The sequence below is a fragment of the Equus asinus genome, chromosome 20 (assembly GCF_041296235.1).
Source record: "Equus asinus isolate D_3611 breed Donkey chromosome 20, EquAss-T2T_v2, whole genome shotgun sequence".
Taxonomy (NCBI): domain Eukaryota; kingdom Metazoa; phylum Chordata; class Mammalia; order Perissodactyla; family Equidae; genus Equus; species Equus asinus.
The window spans coordinates 21,693,579-21,720,803 of record NC_091809.1 but is presented as its reverse complement, the minus strand read 5'-3'; the positions used below and the strand labels follow the sequence as shown (position 1 = coordinate 21,720,803).

Genomic DNA, 27,225 nt, shown 5'->3' with positions numbered 1-27,225 from the left:
ACCCCCTTCCCCCAACATCCAATTTCACAGGCTCTGCCTCAGTTTCCCTGTTGATTCTTGAGTTCTTTAAGGAGGGGGCCTCTCAATTTCTCTTCTTTGCTTCCAGGCCTTCCTTCCTCCTGCTCCCCCCGCCCCTTGAGCTTCCTCCTGCTCCCATCTTCAACGAGGGTGCAATTCACAAACACGCGACGGAACCCCCTCCCCCATCTCGGTGACCCGCCCCCATCGCCGCCGTGGTGGGGGTGGGGCTGCCAAGTCTTGTCCTCAGCTGCCCTCCTCCCCGGTGCCAGCTCCCCCATCCCCGCCCCCAGACCCCCGCTCCGGCGGCGCCCGAAGACGAGCTGGGGGCGGGGCGGGGGCGGAGCCCGCGACAAAGGCTGGGAGCGAGCGCGGGGGGCGGGGTGGGCGGAATCCCGGCCCTGGCGCGGCGGGGAGGCGGCGGCCGAGGGTCGCCCGGGCCGGGCGGGCGGGGTGGCGCATGGTGGCGGGCCCCGCGCCGAGGCGCCGCTAGGGCGGGCGGGGGGACGGGACGCCGGGCCGGGGGCGCGTCATGTGGCCGCTCACGGTCCCGCCGCCGCCGCCGCTGCTGCTGCTGCTGCTGTGCTCAGGCCTCGCCGGACAGGTAGGGGCCTGGCGGGCAGGTGCGGGCGCACAGGGCTCCCGGAGACACGGGGCTTGGGGCTCCACGAGCCATCCCCCCCGGGTTGCAAGGGGCGGGGGTCGCAGCGGGGGAGGGGCTGGGACGTCCACCCGGGCTTGTGGGAGAAGAGGAGGGGGCTTCAAATCCAGCCTCAAGCTGGGATGGTTTGGGGGCCCACCTGACCCCACCTTCGGGGTTCCCAGCCCCTCGATGACCCGGAGCCCACACCCGCCATCTCGCTGGAGCTGAGTGGGGTTGCGGGGGGGGCGGGGCTCGACTTCACGGGGCCTTGGGGTGTCGCTTACCTTTCACTCCCCCATTGTGGCAGGAGGTGCCCGGTTTCTGCAGCCCCCCACTCCTCGCCTGCACCCCCAGTGTGGGGAAGGGGGCGGGACTCACGTGTGAGTGACTGATGGGGACGTGTACGGGGTGCTGGGTAAATGTGTGTGTCTTTGTGTCATGGCTGGGTGTGACTGAGAGTTTGTGAGTGTGTGTGTGGCTGTGCGGGTGTGTCCAACTGTGCATGAGTTGGGGTGTGATCGGCAGAGGGTGTCTCTATGTGAGGGAGAATCTGTGTGACAGTGGGAGGCTGTGCCTGAGGGTTGGTGTGACAGTGTGAGGCTTGTGAGCCCGTGGCCGAGAGTCGTGTGTCTGTGTGTGACTAGCGATGTGACAGCGAGTGAGGACTGTGTTAATCCTGGCAGTCTTTGGGCAGCCCTAGCTGTGTGTAAAGAACTGTGGATGACAGTGTCCCTAGGACTCTGTCCATCTGCCTGGGTGTTGTACAAAATGTGTGTGACCAGGTGTGTGGCTGTGTGAGCGCTTTGGGGCGACCATGTGCCGTTGTGTGCCTTTGAGTAAATCACTCTCAAAAGGGGGTGTGAAGGGCGAGGGCTGGGTGTGCAAACGTGTACACCCATGCATCTGTGTGTGTGTGTGTTGGTGCCACACACACTCCATTCATGCTTTCACAGAAGCAGATCTCTTTCTCCGTGGTACCCTATCTCTTGGGCAGGCTTCGGGGGGCCTTGCAAAATGTGGGGGTCCAAGCTTTCTTCAGCGATTGGCAAACCTCTTTCCTTTCCTCCTCCATCTTGGGGATGGGAGCGCCCACAAGTTCTCCGACCGCTACAAGCTCAGAGGGAAGCTGGAAGGGGAAAAAATAAAATATGAATGATAATAACAGCTAACGGTTAAGTGCTTCTTCTGCACTGAGCCCTGTTTCAAGCACACAGAATGAATGAAGCATTAGCATTTAGCCCTCGCGGCACCCTTCTAGTGGGTTCCATCGCTACTCTCATTCTACAGATGGAGAAACTGAGGCACAGAAAAGTCACGTCACTCGCTCAAGCTCTGACAGCTCGGGGGTGGCAGAGCTAGGACTGAATCGAGGCAGTCCAGCTCCTGAGCCCACACGTTTACCCGCCTGTTAAATAATCCACTCCATGGGTGTGGACAGTGCCTGTGTAGACACTGGGAGGGGTTTTCAGGTAGAAGCTCAGAGGAAAAACAGTTCTGGCACCTTTTCTTTCCTGGTCAAGAGACGAAAGAATCAGACCCTTGTACCCAGCCGAGGGGGGTGTTGGGAGAGACGGAGGTCGGCTCTAGATGGAAGTATTTCCAGGTCACAAGGAGAGAGTGGGGGGTCCCTTCCTTTGCTCATGCGTCTCCCCATCCCAGAACCTCCGTCCTGGCTGGTTCATCAGGCTAGCATCAGGCTGCACACAGCAGGTGCTCCATGGATCTGTGAGCCGGAGAGAAGTAGAGAGACACTGAGAGAGACAGAGACCAAAAGAGGCACACACTTGAGAGAGCGGAGTTGAATTTGGCTCCGAGAAGGATCCTTGGAACCCCGACCTGGGGATTTTCCCCGACCCCTGCCAGTCCCTGGGAACTCTAGATTTCCTGTCCTGTCGCCAAGACTGGCTGAGGGCGTGGGAGGGGGATGTGACAGGTGCTGCTGAGGCGCCGGTCCTACAGACTCCAGCGCGGGGAGGGAGTGGCCTGGGGGCGGGGCTAACAGAGGTCTCAGGGGGCGGGGCTAAAAAGCGGGGGCGGAGCTAAGTCATTTGGGGCGGGGCTGGTGGGGTCCTGCCTCGGGCTGCAGCGCCTCCAGGCAGCCACCACGGGCACGACAGCGTCGTAAACCGGTCTCAGCCCCCGGGGTCTTGGGAAGGGAGAGGTCTGGAGAATGGATGCTCTGCCCCTTCTCCGCCCCCGCCATTGCCTCCTAGAGCTGCCTCCTCCGTCCCTGCTGAGTCCGGGGCTCCATCCGGGGTCCTTTCTAGAAATCACTCATTCGTGCAGTCAATCAACAGATACGGTTAAGCACTAGGGATCCAGCCAGGAACCGTCATCAAATCCCTCCTCTCCTGAAGCTGACGTTCTGGGAAGAGAAACAGGCAAGGACCGAATAAATATTTAGTACAGTATCAACAACGAAATAAATGTATACTACAGTGCAAGTGGCATGAAGAATAATAAATAGGATAAAGGGGATTAAAGAGTGATGGTGGTGGGGTGGGGCCTCTTTTAGCAAAGGTGGTCAGGGATGATGTCTCTGGGAGGTGGTGTTTGAGGTGACACGTGAAGGAGGTGAGAGACGGAGCCTTCTGGGTATCCAGGGGAAGAGCATTCAAATCGGGAATAGCAAGTGCAAAGGCCCTGAGGTAGGAGCGAGCTGGGTGTGTTTGAGGAGCAGCAGGGAGACTGGTGTGCTGGAGAGGAGTGAGCCAAGGGGAGGTTGGGGGGAGATGAGACCAGGGAAACTAGGAGGGGCCAGACCACGTGGAAAATTGTGGGCTGTGGGTAGGAGTTTAGATGTGACCCTGAGAACAGGGGGGAGTAGCACCGGTCGGAGGAGTCATCCATCCATCCAGGGTCTGTCCCAGATGTTCCGAGTCTGGCCCCTGAATCTCCTGGAGCTACTGGAGAGCTTGCCTGGTCCAAGCCCCAGCATCTTCCCTGTGGGAAAGATGCCCCCTTCCTGACTACTGGGAAGTTCTTTCTAAGATCTAGCTATGTCTTTGGCACTATCTGAGTTTGGAGTCACCTCTTTCTTGGGGTCCGCTCAGGATGGGAGGGGACATGTAGTCCAGTGTGTATTGCCTGCCTCAGGGCCTTTGCACTTGCCATTCCCGCTGCCTGGGACACTGTTCCCCCAGGTAAATACTTGACTCCATCTCTTTCCTTCTTCTTAAATGTCACCTCCTCCATGAGGCCCACCCTAACCAGCCAAGTAAAATAACCTCCCCACTGCCACTCTCTGAGCTCTTATTTTTCTTCATAACCTGTTAACCCATAACAGCTAACCCTAACCCCAACCCTTTTTTTAGCTGTTATTTTTCTTCATAACCATCATCAGTGCATTTCCACGGTTTGTTTATTCATTTGTTGCTGTTCAATAAATCTCTGTTGAATGAATGAACGAATCCCCCTCCTCTTCCCACAGAGTCTTTCTTTCTCAAACTGTGGGACTCTTACGCCAAAGGAGGCTCGAGGGAACAACCTCCCCTTGTTCCCCTCGGACTATCCCACACCCGCTTCAAGTCAACCATGGCTCCCGGGTCTGAGACATCAGCAAAACGTTCTTCTTCGTCTGTGGCTAAAATTCCACCATTATGAGGCACCGATGTTTGGGGTTAAGACGCTGTTCTCCCGGGCTCCTCTAGAAAATGTAAATGTCCCAGGAGGAGGGAAATAAGAGGAAATCTTGAGGCCTCCCAGATGGTAGCGAATTGGACATTTTCTTCCCGAGAAGAGCGGGGCTGGGCCGGGCCCGAGAGGGAGGAGCTGGAGCGACACCTAGTGGTGGGATGGGGTTTGTGCAGAGACTGTGTGCGCCTCAGGGCCCCGCCCCGGGAGAGGCCACGAGGTGCTTGCTTGGGGTGCAAAATTGCAGGGCACGCCAGAAAACCTCAGCAACCAAGATCAATATTATTTTAATGCAACATTTTAAGAAAATCAAAATTAATGCTAAAAATGGATGATAAACAAAATATCAACATTTTAAATAAAGACTGGATCCAAATTTGCTCTTTTGCAACTCACATCCATGAGGTCGCATCCCTCACATTAGGGACCGTGTACCTGGCCTTGGCCAAGCTGGGCACAGGGACATGTGTGTGCCATAGGCACATCTGTGCGTGTGTCCGCACAGTGTCTCTGCCCCTATGGGTCCCACATGTGGGCGTGAGCGGGTTTCCTGCGAGCCCAGCAGCTGGTGTGGGCAATGGCTTTGTGTCTCCAGAATTCAGTGTCGGTGCCTGGGAGGCAGTAACCCGCTGTTTTCTGTTACTCACGCGTTCGTGTACAGTCACGCGCCGCATAACAGCGTTTTAGTCAACGACGGACCGCATATATGATGGTTGTCCCAGGAGATTCGCACCATATAACCTCGGTGTGTAGTAGGCTGTACCATCTAAATTCGTGTCAGTACGCACTATGATGTTAGCACAATGATGATGTCGCCTAACGACGCATTTCTCAGATCGCGTCTCCGTCGTTAAGCGATGCGCAACTGTGCTGATTTAGAGAGCAGTCATTGTGGATCTTCGGTGCTTCGAGCCTTATACAGACACCGAAAGCTGGGGGACAGTTTGAGCTCTCCCGGGGTGGGATGGACGATTGAACTTCTCTCAAGTTGAGTCTCGCTGTACTGGGGAGAAGGCGTTGGGACAACAGCGGGAGACTTTGTTCCCATTTTTTGGGGACTCTTGTCCGAGAACATTGACGCGTCCTCACGCCCAGTGGAAGCCTGGTCTGTCCACAGCCGCATCCATCTAGAGTTCAGCTACAAACCAAGAGAAACCGCAAAGAGCAGAGCGGAGGCAGAATAGATCCCAGGAGGTCTGCCTGCAGAAGCCTATTTGTGTTGCTTCTGGACGCCTCAGCAGGCTCCCAGTGCCTGTTCCTTCTTAGGTTACACACAGTTCCAACAATCTGGGCAGCTGGCATCGCAGCCCCACCTGGCAGGTGAGAAGCCAGGGAGTCACAGCGTGACAAGAAAGAAACCCAAAGCACAGTCAGCTGAAGCCATGGAAAGAAGTGGCAAATAGCTCCTCACCTTTTAGGTCCTGAGGGAGTCTTGGTTCTTCCCAAGAAAAACACCTGGAGAGGTGAGACCCAGCCGTCAGGGAGACAGACATAGCGGGCACATAGCGGAATGTCAAGAGTCGGGTGGGCTTCCTGGAGGAGGGGGCATTTGAGTTGTGCCTTGAAGGATGAGTGAGTGAAGATTAGAGGGTGGGCATTCCATGCAGAGGAAGGTCGTTGGCCAAGCTGGCAAGACCTGACAGCACACGGTGGGTCCTGGAAACAAGAATCAGGTGGAATGGGGATGGTGCACACGGGGAGGTAAGAAAGGAGGTGAGGGGCCAGCCTGGTGGCGTAGTGGTTAAGGACGTGTGCTCCACTTTGGCGGCCCAGGGTTCGCAGGTTTGGATCCCGGGTGGAGACCTAGCACCACTCATCAAACCATGCCGTGGCAGCGTTCCATATAAAACAGAGGAAGATTGGGGGCCGGCCTGGTGGCACAGCGGTTAAGTTCACGCACTCCGCTTCGGTGGCCCAGGGTTCGTGGCTCGGATCTTGGGCGCAGACCTATGCACTGCTTATCAAGCCATGCTGTGGCAGGCATCCCATGTACAAGTAGAGAAAGATGGGCAACAGATGTTAGCTTGGGGCCAGTCTTCCTCACAAAAAGAAAAGAAAGAAAGAAAGCAGGTGAGCTTGGAGAGTAGGTTGTGATCTGACTGTGAGGACCTTGAAAGGTGGGTTGAGGATTTTATAATTTATTAAACTGGCAATAGGGAGACACAGAAGGGTGTGTGTGTGTAAATGTGTTTGTGTTTAAATAGAAGGGTTTTAAAATTTTTTTATTTTTAATTGTGGCAAAATACACATAACAAAATTTACCATCTTAACTATTTTTAAGTGTCCCGTTCAGCAGCATTAATACATTCACATGGTTGTGCATCCCCACCATCCATCTCCAGAACTTTCTCATCTTCCCAAACTGAAGCTCTGTCCCCATTAAACACCAACTCCCCCCCCCCCCCAGCCCCTGGCCCCATCTTCTCCTTCCTGTCTCTGTGGATGTGGCTCCACTGGGGACCTCACATAAGTGGAATCAGACAGCATTTGTCCCTTTGTATCTGGCTTCTTTCACTGAGCATAATGTCCTTAAGGTCCATCCATGTTGTAACATGTGTCAGAATTTCATTCCTGTTTAGGGCTGAATAGTATTCCATTGTATAGATATACTATGTTTTGTTTAATCATTCCTCCATCAATAGACACTTGAGTTGCTTCCACCCTTTGACTATTGTGAATATGCTGCTGTGAACATAGGTATGCAAATATCTCTTCGAGACCCTGTTTTCAACTCTTTTCAATATACACCCAGAAGTGGGACTGCTGGATCATACGATAATAATGTGTTTAATTTTTTGAGGACCCGCCATACTGTTTTACCATTTTACATTCCTACCAGAGGGCTCAAGGGTTCTAATTTCACCACATCCTTGCCAACACTTGTTATTATCTGACTTTTTGATTCCAGCCCATCCTAATGGGTGGGAGGTGATCTCTCTTTGTGGCTTTGATTTGCGTTTCGTTAAGGCTTAGTGATGTTGAGCATCTTTTCATGTGTTTATTGGCCATTTGTATATCTTCTTTGGAGAAATGTCTAGTCAGGTGGTTTGTCCATTTTTAAATTGGGTTGTTTGTTTTGTTGTTGTTTAAACAAGGTTTTCGAGGCAGGAAGGAGACATGGTTGGATGTGTGTGAGGGACAGATCCTCTGGCTGTGACATGGAAGATAGACTGGAGGGGAGAGGATAAAGGTGTGAACACAGAATTATCTCAGAAGCTGACAAGGCCTGAGGCAACTTGGTGGCAGCCAGAGGCACAGCTGGACAAACATTTGGGGGCAGAGGGAGCATCCCTCTCATTGCCTGCTGTCTAAGGTCCTCAACCAGACCTACCGTCTCCTTCCCAGCCTCCTCCTGGAATCCTGAATCAGGTGGGAAAGCAGAGATGATGGGAGAGAGGGCGCCGAGAGACTGCTAGGGAGAAAAGAGGGAGATATGTTTTAACACCGTTTCCAAAAACTTGCTGGAACCAAGCAAAAAACGAAAGGCAGGCCCAGGCTGGAAGGCTAGCACCATCTCTTCTGAGGGATGCAAAGCTGTGTATGTGTATGTGTGAACGCGAATTCGTGCCTTTCTCACGTGTGAATGAAATACCATGGGGGCTGAGGTGGCCCAACTGACAGAGGACGCCTGGCTTATTGCAAAAGACTCTTCGGGGCCGGCCCAGTGGTGTAGTAGTTAAGGGCGTGTGCTCTGCTCCAGCAGCCCAGGCTTCGCTGATTCAGATCCCGGGCATGGACCTACACACCGCTCATCAAGCCGTGCTGTGGCGGCGTCCCACATAGAAGAACTAGAAGGACTTACAACCAGGGTATACAGCTATGTACTGGGGCTTTGAGGAGAAAAAAAAGACTCTGTTTTGCTTGGTTTGTGTTTTCTAGCTTTTCTCTTGGAAAGTTTTATCATTTTTACTGGCTGCGCATCAGAGATGGACTTATGTTTTATCATGGATACCTTAATTTGTATTTTTAAGTAAACTTTCTTCTTGGTGTAAAACATGTCTGCAGAGAAGTGCACCAATCATAAAGGTCCAGCTTGGTAAACTGTCTGAAAGTGACGTGGTGTTACCAGCACCAGGTTGAGAAACAGGACTTTGCAAGAATCCAGAGGTCCCCTCCTGCTCCTTCCAGGTGCCACTCACCCCCAAGAGTAACTGCTAAGCTGATGTCTCTCATTAAGTAGGTTTTGCCTGCCTTTTTTTTTTTCTTTTTGGTGAGGATGATTGGCCCTGAGCTAACATCTGTGCCAAGGTTCCTCTATTTTGTATGTCGGATGCTGCCACAGCATGGCTTGATGAGCGGTATGTAAGTCTGCACCCAGGATCCGAACCCATGAAACCCAGGCCACTGAGTGGAGCATGCAAACTTAACCACTATGCCACCGGGCCGGTCCCAACCAATCTTCCTCTTTTTGCTTGAGGAAGATGGCCCCTGAGCTAACATCCGTGCTGATCTTTCTCTACTTTGTATATGGATGCTACCACAGCGTGGCTTGATGAGCGGGGTATAGGTCTGTGCCTGGGATCTGGACCCGTGAACCCTGGGCTGCCGAAGCGGAAAACGTGAACTTAACCACTACGCCACCAGGCTGGCCCCTTGGCCTGCTTTCTAACTTAATGAAGTCTTTAAGTGCGTAGATTTTGGTACCCGGCTTCTTTTGCTCGATTCAATGTTTGTAAGATTCCTTCATGTTATTGTTTTGTGGTGGCTTGCCTGTTTCCATTGCTTTATGGCATTCCATTGTGTGAATCTGCCATGATACACTCATTCTCCTGTTTCTGGGCATTTGAGTCAGTGAAGTTTGTGGCTGACGCCAACAGTGCTGATATAAACACTTAGACACGTGTCTTTCATGAATGCTTGTTCATATTTCTGTTGGGTATATATGTACAGTTAGATTCTCTTTATTCGCAGTAGTTACGTTCTGTAAAGACCCTGCGAACAATGAATTAGCGAATACAGAATCGCTGCATTGAATTATTGCAGGGTCAAATTCCTGCAAACCTCTAGTCACAACATTTTTGTCAATTGAACAACATGCACCCTTGTTTTATGTGTATTTCTGTTTAAAGAGACCTTATATATAGTCAATTCGTTAGTGTCAAACTCACAGCCAAAGGCGCTGTGACTCTCGCCTGAGTGAAGCTTATCGAGGAGCCGTATTTTCTCTGGAAGACACATCACAGCCTTCTTGCTCTTAGAAACGCTAGATAGCACTTCAGCACTATGCGTGGGGGCCACTTAAAGTCGTGAAATCACCAATAAAAAGCACAAAAATGTGAAAAATTTGGTACTAAAGAGACCGTTTAAAAGACACTTGTTTTAGCTACGAGAGCTGAAACAAGAAGGCAGAGCGTGGCTGTGCTGGACCTCAGTGGGAACCTGCACGTGGGTGGCTCAATTTTTGGCCACTCTGCGCTTGTCCGCCAATGACCACAAAAGCCCCCGAGGGTTGATTTGGGGGTTACAAATAAATTGTACCAAGGAGGCGAGTTTGCCAATATGGAACCTGCAAATGATGAGACTCAACTGTAAATACCTAGGAGCAGAATGGCTGGGTCGTAGGGGAGAAATATATTGAGCTTTACTGCCGAACAGCCTTCCAAATGTTCCAAAGGTTCTTCAAAGGGCTTCTCGATTTACCCTTCCCCCTGTAGTGTCTGAGCGTTCCAGTTGCTCCACGTCACCACCAGCACTGGGTGTTCTCTTTCTTTTTCATTTTAGACATTCTGATGGGTGTGCAGTGGTATCAGCTTATGGGTTTAATTTACATTCCCTGATGACTAATAATGTTAAATACCTTTTCACGTGTTTATTGACCACTCGGATATTCGCATTTGTGAAATGGCTGTTCCAGTCTTTTGCCCGTTTCTCTGTTAGGCTGTCTGCCTTTTTCTTATGGATTTGTAGAAATATGTGTGTATATTCAGATTTTATATTTATCTGTTCATATGTGATACAAATATAAAATCAAGATATGAGTTTTTTGTTGGATATAAGGATTGCAAATGTCTTCTCCTACTCTCTGGCTTGTCTTTTCATTCTCTTAATGGTGTATTTTCATCAATAGAGTTTCTTAATCTTTTTGTGTGTGTGTGAGGAAGATTGGCCCTGAGCTAACATCTGTGCCCATCTTCCTCTATTTTGTATGTGGGACACTGCCACAGCATGGCTTGATGAGTGATGTATAGGTCTGTGCCCGGGATCTAAACCTTCGAATGCTTGGCTGCCCAAGCAAAGAGTGTGAACCCAACCACTATGCCACTGGGCCTGCCCCAGAATTTCTTAATCTTAATGTAGTGCAAATAACAATTTTTTTCTTCAAGATTAGGGCTTATTAGTGTCCTGTTTTAGGAATCTTTGCTTACTCTAGAGTAGTGAAAATATCCTTCTATGTTTTCTTCTAAAAGCTTTAGGTGTACAATCCATCTGGAATTGATTTTTGTGTGTGATGTGAGGTAGGGATCGACACTCATTCTTTCCCCTATGAACAGGTCCAATGGATGCAGCACCATGTAGATTCTGGTGCCCAAGTGTCCAGGATAGAATCTTGAGGGCCTTTGGGAAGGTTTCTTTGCATGTCTGTGCCTCTGATTCTTCACTTTTTTTTTTTTTTGGTGAGAAAGATTGGTCCTGAGCTACCATCTGTGGCAATATTCCTTTATTTTGTATGTGGGATGCTGCCACAGCATGGCTGATGAGTGGTGCTAGGTCCGCGCCTGGGATCCGAACCTGTGAACAGCAGGCCACTGAAGGGGAGCATATGAACTTAACTACTATGCCACAGGGCGGGCCCCTGTTTCCTTATTTTTTTAATGGCAATTGTAATCCTATCTTCTTCACAATGGTATTCTGAGGGTTAAATGAGTTATGAAGTGTACATCACAGCAAATGGTGCCTAGCATGTGATACATACTCAATAAACCTTAGCAATTATTATTGTTTCTGAAAGTTATGAATTTTTTTCCCGGGAATTTTCAGGGGAAAATACATTTCTCTCAGTGGCTCCCTGTCAGTGTATTCAGGTTGCTTTTACAGAATACCATAGCCCAGGTGGCTTATAAACAACAGAAATTTATTCCCCACAGTTCTGGAAGCTGAGAGGTCCAAGATCAAGAGGCCAGCAGATTTGGTGTCTGGTGAGGACCCACTTCCTGGTTCATAGATGGCTTCTTCTTGCTGTGTCCTCACATGGCGGAAGGGGCAAGGGAGCTCCCTGGGGTCTCTTATGAGGGCACTAATCCCACCCTCATGACCTCATCACCTCCCAAAGGCCTCCCCTCCTCGTACCATCACCCTGGGGGTTAGGTTTCAACACATGATTTTGGAAGGACATGAGCACTCAATCCACAACACTCCTGAACATGATGCTTAGTGTGGTGATGGTGGCAGAGAGGAGGCGACACTTTCTGGAAATATTTCTGCATCAGGATCAGCCGGCATTGGTGCTGGTTTGGATGGAAGAGTAGGGAAGAAGGAAGTAAGTAAAGGGGCACAATCTCTAGGTTCTAACTATGGGTACATCTGGCCAGGAGCAGGCCAAGGGAAGCAAGGGACCCAGGGTGCAAAATTGAAGGAAGAACTCATTTGCATGTCAGTGCAAGCATAGAGCACCTTAGGGGAGGGGCCTTGCAGGAAAGTTTAAGAATGCTCCCCCCAGGGGCTGGCCCAGTGGCGCAGCAGTTAAGTTCACACCTTCTGCTTCGGTGGCCTGGGGTTCGCCGGTTCGAATCCTGGGTATGGACATGGCGCCGCTTGGCAAGCCATGCTGCGGTAGGCGTCCCACATATAAAGTAGAGGAAGATAGGCACGGATGTTAGCTCAGGGCCAGTCTTCCTCAGCAGTAAGAGGAGGATTGGCAGCAGAGGTTAGCTCAGGGCTGGTCTTCCTCAAAAAAAAATAAAGAATGCTGCCCCCTTTTTAACAGTTTTATTGAGGTATAATTTACATACTGTAATATCCACTGTTTAAATGTGCAATTCAACGGCTTTTAGTAAATTTATGGAGTTGTGCAAACATCACCCCAATCCGGTTTTACAATATTTCCATCAACCGGAAAGGTCCCTTGTGCCCATTTGCAATCCATCCCCGCTCCCACAGTCACTCCAGGAAATCACTAATCTACTTTCACTTTGCCTTTTCTGGACATTTTGTGTAAATGGAATCATACAAAACGTGGCCTTTTGTGTCTGGCTTCTTTCACTTAGCAAAACATTTTTGAGGTTCATCCATGTTGTAGTGTGTACCAACAGTTCATCCCTTTTCATGGCTGCATGACATTCTGTTGTATGGATGTACCACAATTTGCTTATCCATTCACCGGTTTATGGGCATTTGGATGGTTTCATTGATTATGAAAAATGCTGCTATAAATGTTCATATATAAGTCTTTCATGGGCATAAGCTTTCGTTTCTCTTGGGTAGAGGAAATTGTTGAGTCTTATGGTAGGTTTCTGTTTAACTTTTTAAGAAACTGCTCAATTATTTCTCCAAGTGGTTGGAACATTTTATAGTCTCAGTAGCTGCTGGTTCTGATTCCTCCACATCATCACCAATACTCGGCACTGCCTGTGTTCTGATTAAGTTTGTGCTGGTGGCTGTCACGTGCTATTAGTCCCGTGAAACACACAGGTGGAGATGTCCAAGATGCAGATGGCCATGGTGGTCTGAGCTCCAGGTGGAATCTGGGCCGTAGAAATACCTCTGGAAGTCTCAGCTGTAGATTGATTTAGTCAGTCGATTAACAACAATTTCTTGAGCACCTACTGTGTGCCAAGCACTGTTGCAAGCCATGGGGATGCAGCTGTGAAAACACAGATATGTAGGTGCCCTCGTGAAGTTGGAAGTCTAGTGGAGGGGACAGACCATAAACAAATAAAAGTACAATACGATGTCACACGGTGACAAAAACTGTTCAAAAAAGTAGAGCAGAGTAAGGGGCAGAGAGTGGTGCGGGCTGCCATCGTAGATGAGGTGGCCAGGGAGGGTCTTTCTGCGATGGGGAACAAACCATTCCAGGTGTTTCAAAGAGAGGGAATCTAATGCAGGGAGCTGAGGAAGGGGCTCTTGTGTGGGAGCTGGGGCCATGGGGGGGAGGTGTAGTTACTTTCAGAACACACCTCCACCCCAAGCAAAAATAGGAGAAATACCCTGGCCTCTCCCTTACTCTTCATCCTCCAATCTCCCTCCAGTGCCTCCCATTGGATGAGCCTAACAGGAAGCCCAGGTGCAAGGGAACCTGGGAAATGTAGTTTACTGGAGAAGGGCGGGGCATGGCTCTGACCCGCACAATGCTAGTGCAGAGATATAAATGAAGTAAAGGACCAAACTGTATGCGTATCTGTGGTGATAGTGTTCTTGGTAGAGGGGACAGCAAGTGCAAAGGTCCTGAGGAGGTAGTGTGCCAGATGGAACCAAAACCCTGGGAGTGGGTGTGAGGGACCAGGCACAGTGTACAGAATGAGAGGAGTTGGGACTTAGGACAAAGCCCTGGGAGGTACAAGCATTTAGGGAGAAGGCAGGAGACAGTGATGGTGCAGAGAGGTGGGGGCAGAACTAGGAAATGATGAAAGGTCTCTGAAATCAAGGGACAAATGACTAACCTGTGAGAGTGAGTAAATAAGGGCTGGTGTGAGGCTGTGGGACTGGCCAGTGGAAGACCACTGGCTCCTTGGGCGAGGGGAGTTTTGGAGCGAGGCGGGAGGTGAGGAAATAGAGAGAGCAAGTGCAGGTAGAGGTGTAGACCACATCAGGGAGAAGCCTGGCCGGAAGCAGCTGGCGCAGTTTCTTACAGCATCAACCGTGAGGCAGCGAGAACGTATCACTGGGTTCCAAATTTTCTAAGCCAGGAAGCCTTGGAGCCCAGTGGTTTTGGGGTCCAAAGCCAGAGAGATTTAGGTTCGAATCCTGAGCCCCGTTTATGGGCTGGGTCACCTTGAGCTGGTCCCCTCTCCTCTCAGAGCCCAGTTTCTCCATTTGTAAATCGGGAAGTCGCCTACTTCTTATGGGAGGTTGCAGGCGGTACGCAGCAAGCTCATTTGTAAAGTGTTCAGCACTCATAAACACAAGCTGTAGTACAAGGAGGCAAGGACACCTCTCATTTTTTAAAGCTCGTTATCAGTTGCAAATAATAACAGTGGCAGCTACTATTTATGAAACACCATGTCCCAGACACCCCGCAAAGTGCTTTACAGGCACCATCGCCCCTGACCCTCCCCCAGCTCCCTCTGCTCCAACCGCATCAGCCTCCTTCCTGTTCCTTGAATGCTTCTGCTCCTGCCCCAGGACCTTTGCACTTGCTGTCCTGTTGCCTGGAACGCTTCCGTCAGTTATCCAAATGGCTCCTTCCCTCACCTTCTTCAGGACTCTGTTCAAATGTCATTTCCCCCAACCACCCCGTTTAAAGTTTACTCCACCCCTTAGTCTGCAGCCCCCTTCCTCCCAGTAATGTATTTTCCTTCCCCCCCCCCCCCCATTTCTTGTCTGTCTGCCCCCATTGAAGCTGCACAAAGGCAGGCGTTTTTGTCTGTTGTTCACAAGGCTTGGGATACCGTAGATGCTCAATAAATCTTTCCCTCGATTCTCAGGACACCCACGCTCTCTACACGTATTAGGTTCACGCACCCTCACAACCACCCTCTTTGCAGATGAGGAAACTGAGGCAGAGGGAAGTCATGGGGGGAGGTCACACAGGGGCAGAACCTGCCTGTGGGTGGCGTCGAGCTCAGGAAAAAGGACCGTCCAAGCCCCCCGAGGCGGCGAGCCCCCGGGCGAGCGGCCACGGCCGGGAAAGGCCTGAGTCATCGCCGCCTCCAGAAGGCAGCGGCCGCGGGCTCAGGGCGCCGGCGGCGGCGCGAGGTGACGCGGGGACGCCAGGAGGGGGCGTGAGTGCAGGGAAAACAAGGGAAATTAAAACCCGCCGGGCGCTCCTCGCCGCGCGCGCCGCCGGCTGGTGCGTGGGTGGGAGGTGGGAGGTGGGAGGTGGGGGCGTTGCACTCCCCCCTCCCCGGAGGGGCTGCCCGCGAGCCCGGGGCCTGGAGGCAGGTGCGAAGCGTCCGCTCCCCGCCCCCACCCCGAGTTCGCGTTGCGAGCGCAGACCCGCCTGGGACTTGCCGGCCAGAGGCCGTGCCCTCAGTCTCCGCCGGTCATGCTGCCCCGCCCGGTGTCCTGGGGACCGCCCCCCACGCCGGAGCGACCCCCCGTTACCGCGCCTCCCTCCAAGCGATCGCGTCTCCTCTGGGCTTCCCTCGTCCCGACGCGAGCGAGGGGTCCCCAGAGTGGCCCTGCTACCTGGGAAGCCCCTTCCCCCAGGAAAAGGAGACCCCTGGCTGCCCGACTCAGGGGAGCGCGCCAGACTCTCGCCCCCACGCCCCCACCCTGCGCCCCCGGGTTTAGAGCGCCGGGGCCGGTGTCCTAACCCGAGGTGGGTGGGGACTTGCCACTCCGGACCCCCGCGCGCTTTGGGTGGTCGGGGGGGGGGGCGGTTGCCCCTTGTCCGCGCGGGGCGGGGCGCCCGGGGTGTTCACGGGGGTTATGCGCGGAGGGGGGCCCGGGAACACCCCGGGGCGGGGGTGGGAACCCCTCTGGGGGGCGGGGCTAGGGATGCCGCGGCGGTGGGGGTCGGGTGGGGGGGTCCCGCCTGCGGGGCCCCCGGGGGCCGGTCCCGGGCACCGGGCAGTGAGGCTGGGGTGGGTTGGGGGGCAGCCGGGCGCCCCCCGCCCCCCGCGGGCTCCGGGCCGGAGCCGTGACGTCACGGCGGCTGGAAGTGCCCGGCGCGGAGGCGCGGGGGGGCGGGGGGGCCGAGCCGGCGCCTTATAAGCGGAGCCCGCCCGGCGCGCGAGCCGCAGCCCGCGTCCCCGACCCCCGGCCGGCCCCGGCCCCGGCCCCCAGCTCGCGCTCGCGCCCCGGGGCGGCGGGGCGGCGAGGGACGGCTCGCAGGCGGCCGGCCGAGCAGGGAGGCGCGGCGGGCGGCCGCGGGGCATGAGGCGGGGGCGCGATGTCGGTGCCGCTGCTCAAGATCGGGGCCGTGCTGAGCACCATGGCCATGGTCACCAACTGGATGTCGCAGACGCTGCCCTCGCTCGTGGGGCTCAACGGCACCGTGTCCCGCGCCGGCGCCTCCGAGAAAATCGTGAGTGGCCGCCGCGCGGGGGGCGCTCCCGGGGGGGCGTGGTGCCCGCCGCCGCCGCAGCCCCCGGGGGCCCGGGCCTCGGCTTCCCCGCGCGCCCGGCCGGGGGCGCCCTCCCCGGGCTGGGGCTGGACGCGGAGGCGAGGAGCCCCGGGACCCCCAGGCCCCTGCGCGCCGTTCCTTCTGTTCCTGCTATTCTGCCGATTTCTCACTATGAGCGAGCAGGGTCCGAGCGGCAACAATGTACTCGGCTCTGCGCCCCGGGCGGAGGTGGCAGGGGCTGCGGAATTGAGCCGGTCCGGGGAGAGTGGGGCGGAGGGGAGGGCAGATTAGGGGGCTGGGAGGGACCCCGCCTCTGCACGGGAGAGTCTCGAGGTCTCTGAGCGTCTCCACCTTCAGCATCTCTGCCTGTTTGCGTCTCGGTGTCTCTCCTTCTCTCTCTGTCTCGCTGTCTCTCTCTCTCTCTCTCTCTCTCTCTCTCTCTCTCTCTCTCTCGGGTCTTTTTTCTCTGGGTTGCTTCTCTCTTTCTGTCTCTCCCTGTTTCTGTTTGTATGTCTGTTGCACTGTCTCTGACTTTGTATCTCTTTTTGTCTCTCTTTTTCTCTCTCATGCGCACACCTCCTCCCCCGCCCCCATCTCCCTCCTCAGTACCTGCCTCTCATGTGCTGCATATTTATTGCCCTAACTCGCCCCTCCGAGGAGGCAGGCGGGTCTCAGACAGGGGCAGGAGCTGACGCTGCCCCCAGAAGCTCCAGGATTACCGCCGGCCATCCTATCCTCCTCTATCACCTTCCTCTTCCAGTTTCCCTCACCACAGAGCTGAGGGCGGGGGCGGTGCCGGGGGACTCAATCGGGGTTAATAAAGGTAGTCCTGGTGTCCTGGGGAGAGGGGAGGAAACTTCACTCAGCCTCCTCCAGATATGCATTCCCCACCCCTTCTTTTCTTCAGTCTGTTGGCGGAACTCCTCCCAATATTTGGAACTGGGATGCGTGGGGCTCCCTCTCCTGCTCGATATTTCCCCAACTTCGCCAGCGCCCCTGTTTAGCCCCCAGTGGCCATCACAGCGCCTCTTCCCTCCCCTCACTGAAAGGAAAGAGGTCTTTGCTCCCAAGGGTTGCAGGCGAGGGGAGAGGCGGGTGCCATGCACTGTGCCCGGACTTCGTGCAGCCCCCCGGGAAGATGGCCTTGCACTTGGCACCGGTGAGGGCTGTCAGTCCAAATTCTCAGACTGGAAGCCAACATGTGAAGCAGTGTCTTTCTGTGTGTCTCTCACATCGAGTGATATTATTTGCCTGTGTCCTGGTGTGTCTGTCCCTGCGTGAGTTTTTGTGTGTGTATGGGGGGGCGGTGTGAGTGTGTGTGTGGGGGGAGTTTTTGTGCGTTGCCAGCATGAGAGTCCAAGTGTGTCTTCCTGTGTGTAAGGGTGGGTCCCAGAATGAGCGTGGGCGTGTCCCTGAGTGCATGTGTCTGGGCAGTTGTATGTCCCTGACTGTGGGTCTGTGTGTGTTATGTGGTTGTGTGTGTGCATATGAGTTTGTATACAGGAATCTGAGGCAGCCTCGTAGCTGTTGCCTTCTGAGGGGGGAGAGAGATGATGGCTCAGTGGAATCGAAGCCAGATTCCTCTCCGCCACCATGTAAAGAGTGTGAATCTGTGTAAATGTGTGCGTGTATTATGTGAGCATAGGGTGTGTCTGGGGAATGTGTACCTAAGTGTGTAAGCATGTCTCTGGGTTATGATTTTGTGTGTGCATGTGTCTGTGCAAATAAATACATGTGTACAAGTGTGCTGTGTGCGTTTGTGTGAACATATATAAGTGTGTGTGTATACGTGCAAGTGGGTATCTATGAATGTGTGTGCCTGCCTTGTATGCATGTGGGTAGGTTCCTGTGTGTACCATGTGTTTTCTGTGTGTGTTTGTGTAGGTGTGTGTTGCACAAACAGACCTGGTCTCCACTCTAGCCCATCTGTATAGCTAACAGCACCTTGACCCAATGCTTCCATGAAATCACTTGCTAAAAGCTAATGGTTCTCCCATCCCCCTGATCCCCACCCCATCCCTCAGTTTCACGAAGCCTTACCAGGAAGGGCTCTGTGGAGTGAGATGCCAGGGGACTCAGGGTAGGACCTGAGAGGGGACTGTGACATGAGGGTGCTCTAGAAAGTGTCTTGGGAGTCTGATAGACCTGGATCAGAATCCAGACTTTCCCCCAACTTGCTCTATGACTCGCTCTTGACTCTGGACCAGTGGCTTCATCACACGGACTTCACCTCATCTATAAAATGGGAATAATTCCTACCTTACAGAACTATTGTGGGTAACAGAGCTCCCCATCCATCCATCCTTCCCTTTATCCCTCCATCTATCCATATCCATTTTTCCCCCATCCTTTCATCCATCCATCCATCCATCCACTCACCCATTTATCCACCCATCTCTTTATCCTTCCATTTGTCTCTCCATCCATCTATCTTTCCATCCATCCATTATCCATCATTTGTCTCTCCATCTCTTTCCATGCATCCTTCCTTCCATCTGTCCATCTCTCTATCCATGCATCCACCCATCCCTCCATGTGTCCATTATCCATCATCCAACTATCTCTTCATCTATCTTCTATATATCCATCCTTCTATCTATCCATCTCTCTATCCTTCCATCCTTCCCTCCATTTTGTTTGTTCAACTAAACTATTGGGTGCCTCCTCTATGTCAAGCATGTATATGTTTGAAGGCTTCAGCTCAGTGCCTGACATGGTAGATGCTCAGTTAGTGACAGGACTCTGAGTTAATCATATCTGGGTTTGAATTCTGGTCCTGCAACTTACTAGTGGCATGACCCTGGGAAAATTATTTCCTCTCTCTAAGCTCCAATATCCTCATTAGTCCAGGAGAGTTCAGAGTCCCCATGAGACCATAGGATCCATGAGGATGTCAGTGTTTTGCTCACTACTGAACCCTAAGGCCTGATGCATAGTAAGCCTTCAATAAATATTTGTCAAGTGTCTGAATCAGTATCTTCATAAGAATTCACGAATTTCACCTTCAAATGGAAATAAATGGCTGAGTGCATAGTAAGTGTTCAGTAAGGAGTTCTTTGTTCCCCATTGTAGCCAAGCACATAGTAGGCATGGAATAAATATTTGTCAAGTGTCTACATCATTAATCCACCTTCCCATGGATTGGGGAGAACAAATGGAAGTGACTGGGCACAGAGTAGGTGCTTAGTAAGGAGGAGTTGTAAGAAGGTATAGAGACCCAACATGGGTAAGCTGAAGGGTTCAGGAACCCAGGTAGGGAGAATTCCCAGTCATGAGGCAGAAGGTTGGATGCTGGTGTTTGACTTAATAAAAGACCTTAGTGGTGAGGAGGGGGTGGGCCCAGACCCTCTGGCTGTTCTTGTCTCTGGCTTCCCCTCCCCAAACAGATCAGAAGAAGCAGCTTAGCATTCTAAGGGATTCTAAGAGATGGTGTTACAGACCATCTCTGGAAAGGAGTGGGGAGGAAGCTGCCTCTGCTACTACCTTTGGCCAACTCCCAGTCATAAACCATCCTGTGGGTTGGGAGCCTTCCGCGGAACGGCTCCTCACCTGGGGGTCATAAATCAGAACCAGACTAAGAGCTGTCAGCCCCACTGCCAGCGACTGCCGTCATTATAGAGCCTGAAGTGAGTTACCTGCATCTTATATGCTATGCTCTTGCCTGTCCCCTCCTTCTTAAGGGCTGGAGGGAAGGAAGGGGAGATGGCGGAGGGGTATTCTGTTTGGGGAGGACCCTTTTCCTCGAGGGAGGAGTGGGGAGGGTCTGAGCAGCACCAACAAAAGGCTGTTTGAAGACTTCCCTGTGAAGAACCAAAGCTCAGAATCCATGCCTTTTCTTGACAGTTTTCTGGGGGAAAAGGCCCCAGATACTCTATATCAGTCGAGAGAGGCTGAGTTACGCTGTGGGAACAAGCAGCCTCACATCTCCACAGTTTGACATAGCGCAGGATTATTTCTCCCTTGTGTTGTGTATCCATTGGTGACTGGAGAGCTCTGTCCATGGTAGCCACCCAGGGACCTGGGATGATGGAGGCTCTATGGTGATATGATCGTTGAGGCGGGAAAAGGAGCTCACAGCAAACCCCCCACTGTGGGGGGGGGGGGGTCACATGTGACATTTCATTGGTCAATGCAAGTCATGTGGCATGCCTAACCTCAAATAGCACCTACCGTCACCTGGACAGAGAGGAGTGGCCAAATATTTGTGCCTCACTCTGCTGATCCCTCCTCCTCTTATCCTAAGTGACAAGATTCTCTTAGAGAGTGTCTCCATTCATTCATTCACTCTTCTCTTCAACACATATTTATTGAGCACCTACTATGTGCCAGACACTATTCTAGGTGCCATGGATAAAAGAGTGAACAAAACAGGCAGATATCCTTGTCCTCATGGAACTGGCATTCTAGGCAGGGGTGGGGAGAAATAAATAAGTATAAAGATAAGTCTGTAATATTCCAGGTGGTGGTACAGGTGCCGTAAAGAAACATAGAGCAGAATAAGGGGGGTGGAGAGTGATGGGGGGACTATTTTAGATTGAGTGGCCTCTCTGAAGAGGTGACATTTGAGTAGAGATCTGAAGGAAGTGAGAGAAGGCTCATATCAAAAGGAAGAGAGTTACAGGTAGAGGGAACAGCAAGTGCAAAGGCCCTGAGGTGGGAACATGCCTGAAATGTTGGAGAAACAGTGAGGAAACCAGTGTGGCTGAAGGAGAGTGAGTGAGGAGGGAAAGAGAGGTGACAAGGGCAGGGAGGTGGTAGGAGGTACATCATGCTGGGGGAGAGAGCATTGTAGGAATTTCAGATTTAACTCGTGACTCCTCGTGTGCTCCCTATCCTCCTTTCATACTTTTCTTTTCTTTTTGCATTTTTAACCTTGTAATATACTCTGTGTGACTTATTTATCTTGTTGCCTGATTCCCTCACTATCATGTCAGCTCCACAAGGGTGGGATTTTTTAAAAATCAATTTTTGTCAACTCTTGTAGCTTCAGGGCCCAGCGCAGGGCCTAGCACACAGTGGGTGTTCAGTAAATACTTGTTAAGTGAATAAATGGGATGCTGGGGAGGGTTCTGAGCAGAGGAGGGGTGGACTCTACTTAACTCTACTTAACTCGGGTGTTCACAGTTTCCTTCCGGCCCCTGTGGGGAGGGCAGACTGTGGGAGGTGAGGGTGGGAGCTGGGAGACCAGGGAGGAGGCCACTGCCCTGGTTCAGGTGAGTGACGATGGGGACTGGACCAGGGTAGGGGCCAAGGAGGTGGAGAAAAGAAGGCCCATTGTGGATTTGACCCGCATCTGCTGTATTCACCTGCTCCCAATTGTGGACTCCAGTTTTTGCTCAAAATGCAAGGAAATATTTAATGAGCATCTACTTTGTACTGGGAATGGTCCTGGGCTATGGACTATAAAGATGAATAACGCCCCCGACTTCCATCAGATCGCAGGCTCATCGACAGTACTTGTGTCACGACATGGTATATGTGGTGATGGGGATGTTTCGGGAGTGTTATGGGGGCACAGAGGAGTGATGCTGAAACCAGCAAAGATGCGATGGAGTTTTCCTGGAGGTGGTGATGCCCGGGTGGTGTGTCCTAAAGTCAAGAAGAAATTGGCCAGGTGAAGACAGAGCAGGGGCATTCCAGACAGAAGGAACAGCCTCAACGAAGGCTCAGAGTAAGGAGCACGCTGGTAACCACAGAGAGTCTGAAAGCATCTCAGAGTCGCTGGAGACTTATGTGCCAGGTTTGGAGGAGTGTGGAAGTGGCCTGAGTGGTCAGGAGGGTCCATTATCACAAAGGGATTTGGCCTGAGGTGCCAGTACATCATTCTGAGTGTCAAAGGATGAGAAACTTGGAGGCATTTGGAGCAGGAAGGACATGTGAGGCTGCTGTTATAATTTTCAAGTGGCCTAATTGTTAGAAAATCCTTCTAGATTGTACGTGTGAAATTTGCCTCCTTTTAACTTTTGCCCACCTCACTTGCACCAAATCTTAACTCCTTACCCTGGCCCAACTCATTGGGCCTCAGTTTCTTCATCTAAAATGGGGATCATAGTAGAATGTACCTTGATAGCATTGTGCTTAGCAGTGTGCCCGACACATGGAAGGTGCTTTAAAGGTTAACTATTGTATTATTACAAGACTCTACCTGCCTGAGTGTCGGATCTTGGACCAGTCTTCCGTCCCTGTCCACTCTTCTTTCTCCCGCCTCTGGAATTTTGCACTTGCTGTTCCATCCTCTGGGAACACCCTTTTTCTAGCCCTTCCCCTAGTCAGCTCCTTCTTACTGCTCTGGTCCCAGCTCAAATGTCACCTCCTCCAAGAGACCTCTCCTGACCACCCCAGCGAAAATGTCCCCATGCTATTATTTGAACCTGTTCTATTTTCTGCCTAGTACTCATGATTATATGAAATTATCTGGGTAATTGTTTGTTTACCACCACTAGAATGGAAGTGCCATGCGAGCAAAAACGTTGTCCCTCTTGCTTATTACTGGGAGCTTCTCATTTGTGGCAGTAGATATTTCCTGAATGGTCTCAGTTCTGTCCCTTCTTTCCCCTAATGACACCTGTGAGCCTTGACAAGTATTTCTGTGACCCCCCAAATCTTCTCCCATGGCTTGGAAGCATCTGTTTCCTAAAGCTTTTTTTCTTGCGTCCTTGTTTCTCAACCCTTCTGTCTTTGAATGGATGTCCAACAAACGTGCACATTGCCAATTTCACATCCGGTTATGGAGTGGTCTTGCCCCCAGAGAGCAGAGCAGAGTCATCCCCAACTAGCAATCATTGAGCCTGTCTATGTGCCAGTCCTGTGCTGGGGGCTGGGGATACAGCGTGAACAAGTGGGACTCTGTCCTTCCCTTACAAAGCTTCATAGGGAGACATAGTGAACATAAAATTATGCAAATCGCTATATAATTACAGTTTGGTAAGGGCCACGAAGGAGAAGATGTGGAACCATAAAGCTGTGCAATGGGAGGGGGTGGCCAGGGAAGGCTTCCCTTGAGGAGGTGACATTTGCCAAGAGACATGAAGGTTGAGTGAGAGTTGAGCAAAGACAGAACTGGGAAGGTGGAGGGAGAGAAGCTGAGAAAAGGGGGTGTGTGAAGGTGTTGGGGTGGGATGGCAGGTGGCATTTGAGGATCTGGTGATGTGGGCAGGGGCCTAAACCCATCACAGGTTGCTGACCACCGCCCTCGGCCAGCCCAGCCCAAGTTTGACACCAACATATAGAAATGGTGCGAGGTGCTGCCTGCGCCCATCCCGTCAGCACCATGGACAGCCACCAAGGGAGGGTGGTCTGGGCCTTGGGGCCGCTGGAGGGAAGCACTGATTTTTGCCTCTTCGTGTCTTTCGTACCCCCCAGCATCCTTCTCACCTCCGGCCTTGGGCAGCTGGTGCCTCTTTGTGAAGCTCCAGCGGGGAGCAGCCGCGAAGCTGGGCAAGGAAGAAAAGCAACTGTCTGGGGGAGGTCCAGGCTCTTTGAAAGAGTTTGATGTGGGGTTGGGTGTGTTTGTGTGTGGGAGTGAAGAGGCTGCCACTGGAAGACCTAGGGGGCCAGGCTGGTTCCCAGTCCTTGTCTCTCTCTGTCTCAGCCTTCATGCTTCTCTATTTTTAAACTCTTGTCTTTTGCGTCTCACTCTCTGTCTTTCTCTTTCCCTTTCTCCCTCTGGTATCTTTATTTCATGAACTATCTTTATTCTTCTCTCTCTGTCTTAACTGTGTCCACAACACATAGTGGACATTCAGTAAATGTTTGTTGAGTGAATATTGATGGTTATCTGTGTCTGCCTGTGTCTCCATGTCTGCCTTTCTCTCTGTCATACTCTCTGTCTTCTCTCTATCTGTGTCTCTGAGTCTGTTTCATCCTGTCTGTCTGTCTGTGTGTCTCCTTCTGGAATTCTGTTTCCATATCACCATAGTTGCTGTGTCACAGTCCAAGACCCTGACAAGGCGTAGGGGAAAGACTAGAATTCTCAGATCTGAGAGGCCTCTTGAGACAGGATGGAACAAGAACCTGTGTTGGGTATTGGTCAGGAATCTGTGAGTGGGACAGGATGAGCCAGACTAGCACAAACCCCCAGAGGCCCTGAAGGGGACCCGGGGTGTGTGGACCCCTGGGGATTCTGGGGGTGGGGGCTAAGCTTTGATTGGAGCCTGGGGGGGGGGCTGGTGCTCAAGCTCCCAGTGACCCCTGTCCTCCACTCCCCATCCCCACTCCCCCTGCTGCCCAGGATGGCATCTCTCTAGGACCCAGCCACCAGCCCCAGTGCTGGCTCCAAGATGGAACAGCTGTCTGGGCTGCAGCTGCAGAAGCTCATTTTGAACAAGGGAGATGATTGCAGGAGTGACTGGGGGAGGGCGGGGGGAGGGGAGGGTAGCTAAGGGCCAAAGGAATCAGGCTCCATTGTTGCTGCTGCCGCAGCGGGTGCTTTGCCCAGGAGATGGGGAGACCGGGAGAGGCAGGAAAAGGCAGAGGGAAGTCTCTCGGCCCAGCCGCGGGTCCATCTGTCCCCACTTCTGGTCCTCCCTGCCGTGAAGTGTCTCCGCCTGTCTCTGGCTGTCTCTCCCTCTTCCTGTGTGTCAGCGCCTGCCTCTCCGATTCTGCCTGTGTCGCTCGGTCTCCTTCTAGGCTGTTGGCCCGTCTCCTGCCCTGAATTTCGCTTTCCTCATCTCTCTCTGCGTGTATCTCTCTGTCTCTCTGCCTTTCCTCCACCTGGGTCTCTGCATATCTCTGAGCCTCCCCGCCTGTCCCTCGGTGCTGCCGTCATTATCAGAAGCACAGCGCTTTGCGATGCCCTTTCCTTTCTTGTCATTTCTGTGATACTCAGGGGCTGGAGACAAATAGAGACAGCAAATTCCCAGGAAGCGATGGGATCGTGTCCTTCAATAAAGGGATATTTACAAAGATATCTCAATTAGGACTAATTAATTAGGCGAACCGCTTCCCCTGCCCTCTCCCCCCGCTGTGGTCCCACAGCCTCCTGGGAGAGAACCAGCCAATGAGGGAATGGCAGAGTCTGGTGCTCAGACGGCGTCTCAATGTTTAATTTATAGCAGCCTTCTCCCCACTGCCTCATCAATCCATCCAGAAAGCCAAGGTGGCCACAGGCGTGTAGACTCGGGTGGAGGCCAGGGACCTGCCGGGCCCCCAGAGTGTGCTGGGGTGTGTGCATGTGTGTTGGAGCCTGCCCTGCATGTCAGGGCGTGTTGTAGCCTGTGAACATGTCAGGCACGTCTTCATGGCAGGCCTGCCCGTTGTGTAAGGAGAATCCGGTGGCCAGTGGGCGTGTCTGAGCTCAGGGGACATGTTGGAGCAGGTCAGAGCATGTCTCTCATGTGGGGAATGAGTGTCAGGGAGCATCTCTCCTCAGGGGCGTGATGAGGTATGTCTTGCAAGCCCCTTGGCAGAGATAATGGATGCATGACAATATCTACGGCTTCCAGGAGGAACTGGTCAGGCCCCGCCACAGCTTCACACTCTGAGTGTCCCCAGCCCTTTCAGCACTGCTGGCTCAGGAGGGTTGAATTCCAACTCCTGATGCGCTATTTGCTCCTCTGTCCTCTGTAGCTTCCCTCCGCTAGTGCATAGCTGCAGGGCCCCCAGTTTCTCCATCGCTATAGGTCCCTTAGGATTACTTCTCAACCTCACCCCTGCCTGCGCCTTCCCGCCCCACACAGTCTGGTGATGCAGCCTTCAGTGTAGTGCCCGTCAGAGCGATGCAGCCTTCAGTATAGTGACAGGTCTGGTGATGCAGCCTTCAGTGTAGTGACTCTCAGAGTGATGCAGCCTTCAGTTTAATGACAAGTCTGGTGATGCAGCCCTCAGTGTAGCACCCATCAGAGTAATGCAACCTTGGTGTAATGACAAATCTGGCAACACAGCCCTCCGTGTAATGCCAGGGTAGTATTTGGGCCATAAACATACCTCAAAATGTGACTTTGGTTCTGCAGACAGGCGCTGGCTGGGACATTCGGTGCAGAGAGAAGGAACGGGAATTTGCTCATTCCAGTGAGTGCATTCTCTGGCTATTCCAGGAGGCCAGGATTCCCCAACCCTGCTGGCCGAGGCTGGCTCCATTAGCTCTTGTAAGTGCCATATGACCTCAGCAAGACACTAGGCTTATTAGCAAAGCATAAATTCTGCGGGAATATTTCAGGACTGACTGAAAGGCTAATGAGTCAGTCGGGGAGACCTAAGAGGGCAGCTGACAGAATAGACACAGATGTCAGTTCCTACGGAGGAGTGTAGGGATGTTCGCAGATACAGGCAGGTGGCCACAAATGGACATGGAGAATTATGCATGGAAGGGCATGGACGTTCTTGAACGGACTCAGATATGTAACATGTTTGTGGCTTCTGGGTAGACGTATGTGTGTATGTGGCTGTCCAGAATAGCACACAGAGGGCCATGGGTATTTATAGGGAGGCATCCACCTGTATGATGGGCACACTGGAGCAGAGCTGTTTGTGGGTCTAGGCAATGTGCATTTTACACATGTGGCTATAGAGCAGCGTGTGGAGATGGATGCTCATGGAGAGAGGCAAATAGACACGAATATATCTGGTGTACACATACAGTCGTTCCTCAGATTGACTTGTGGGCTCATGCATTGTGCACAGAGTGTATGGGAATAGAATATTTGTGGATGGGTCTGAACGAGGAAAGTGATCGTGGCTGTGGGCAACAGTGCAAGATGTACATAGTCTTGCACTTGCCCACTGATGCACACCAGCATTCGCCTAGATTTACACGAATGTGCACCCG

The 27,225-nt window shown here is 52.5% G+C and overlaps 1 protein-coding gene across 2 annotated transcripts in view; it reads left to right on the top strand.

Moving 5' to 3' along the window:
• Positions 1 to 452: 452 nt before the first annotated feature.
• Positions 453 to 27,225, top strand: part of OLFM2 (olfactomedin 2) — a 60,217-nt gene continuing 33,444 nt past the window's right edge. The window contains exon 1 of one of the 2 annotated variants that reach the window (XM_044752680.2): positions 453 to 622. In XM_044752680.2, the coding sequence (XP_044608615.2) occupies positions 551 to 622 (72 nt within the window). In that variant the 5' untranslated portion in view covers positions 453 to 550. Of the gene's footprint in view, positions 623 to 16,150; positions 16,422 to 27,225 lie in introns of those variants that run through there. The other variant, XM_044752678.2, reaches the window with a different exon arrangement.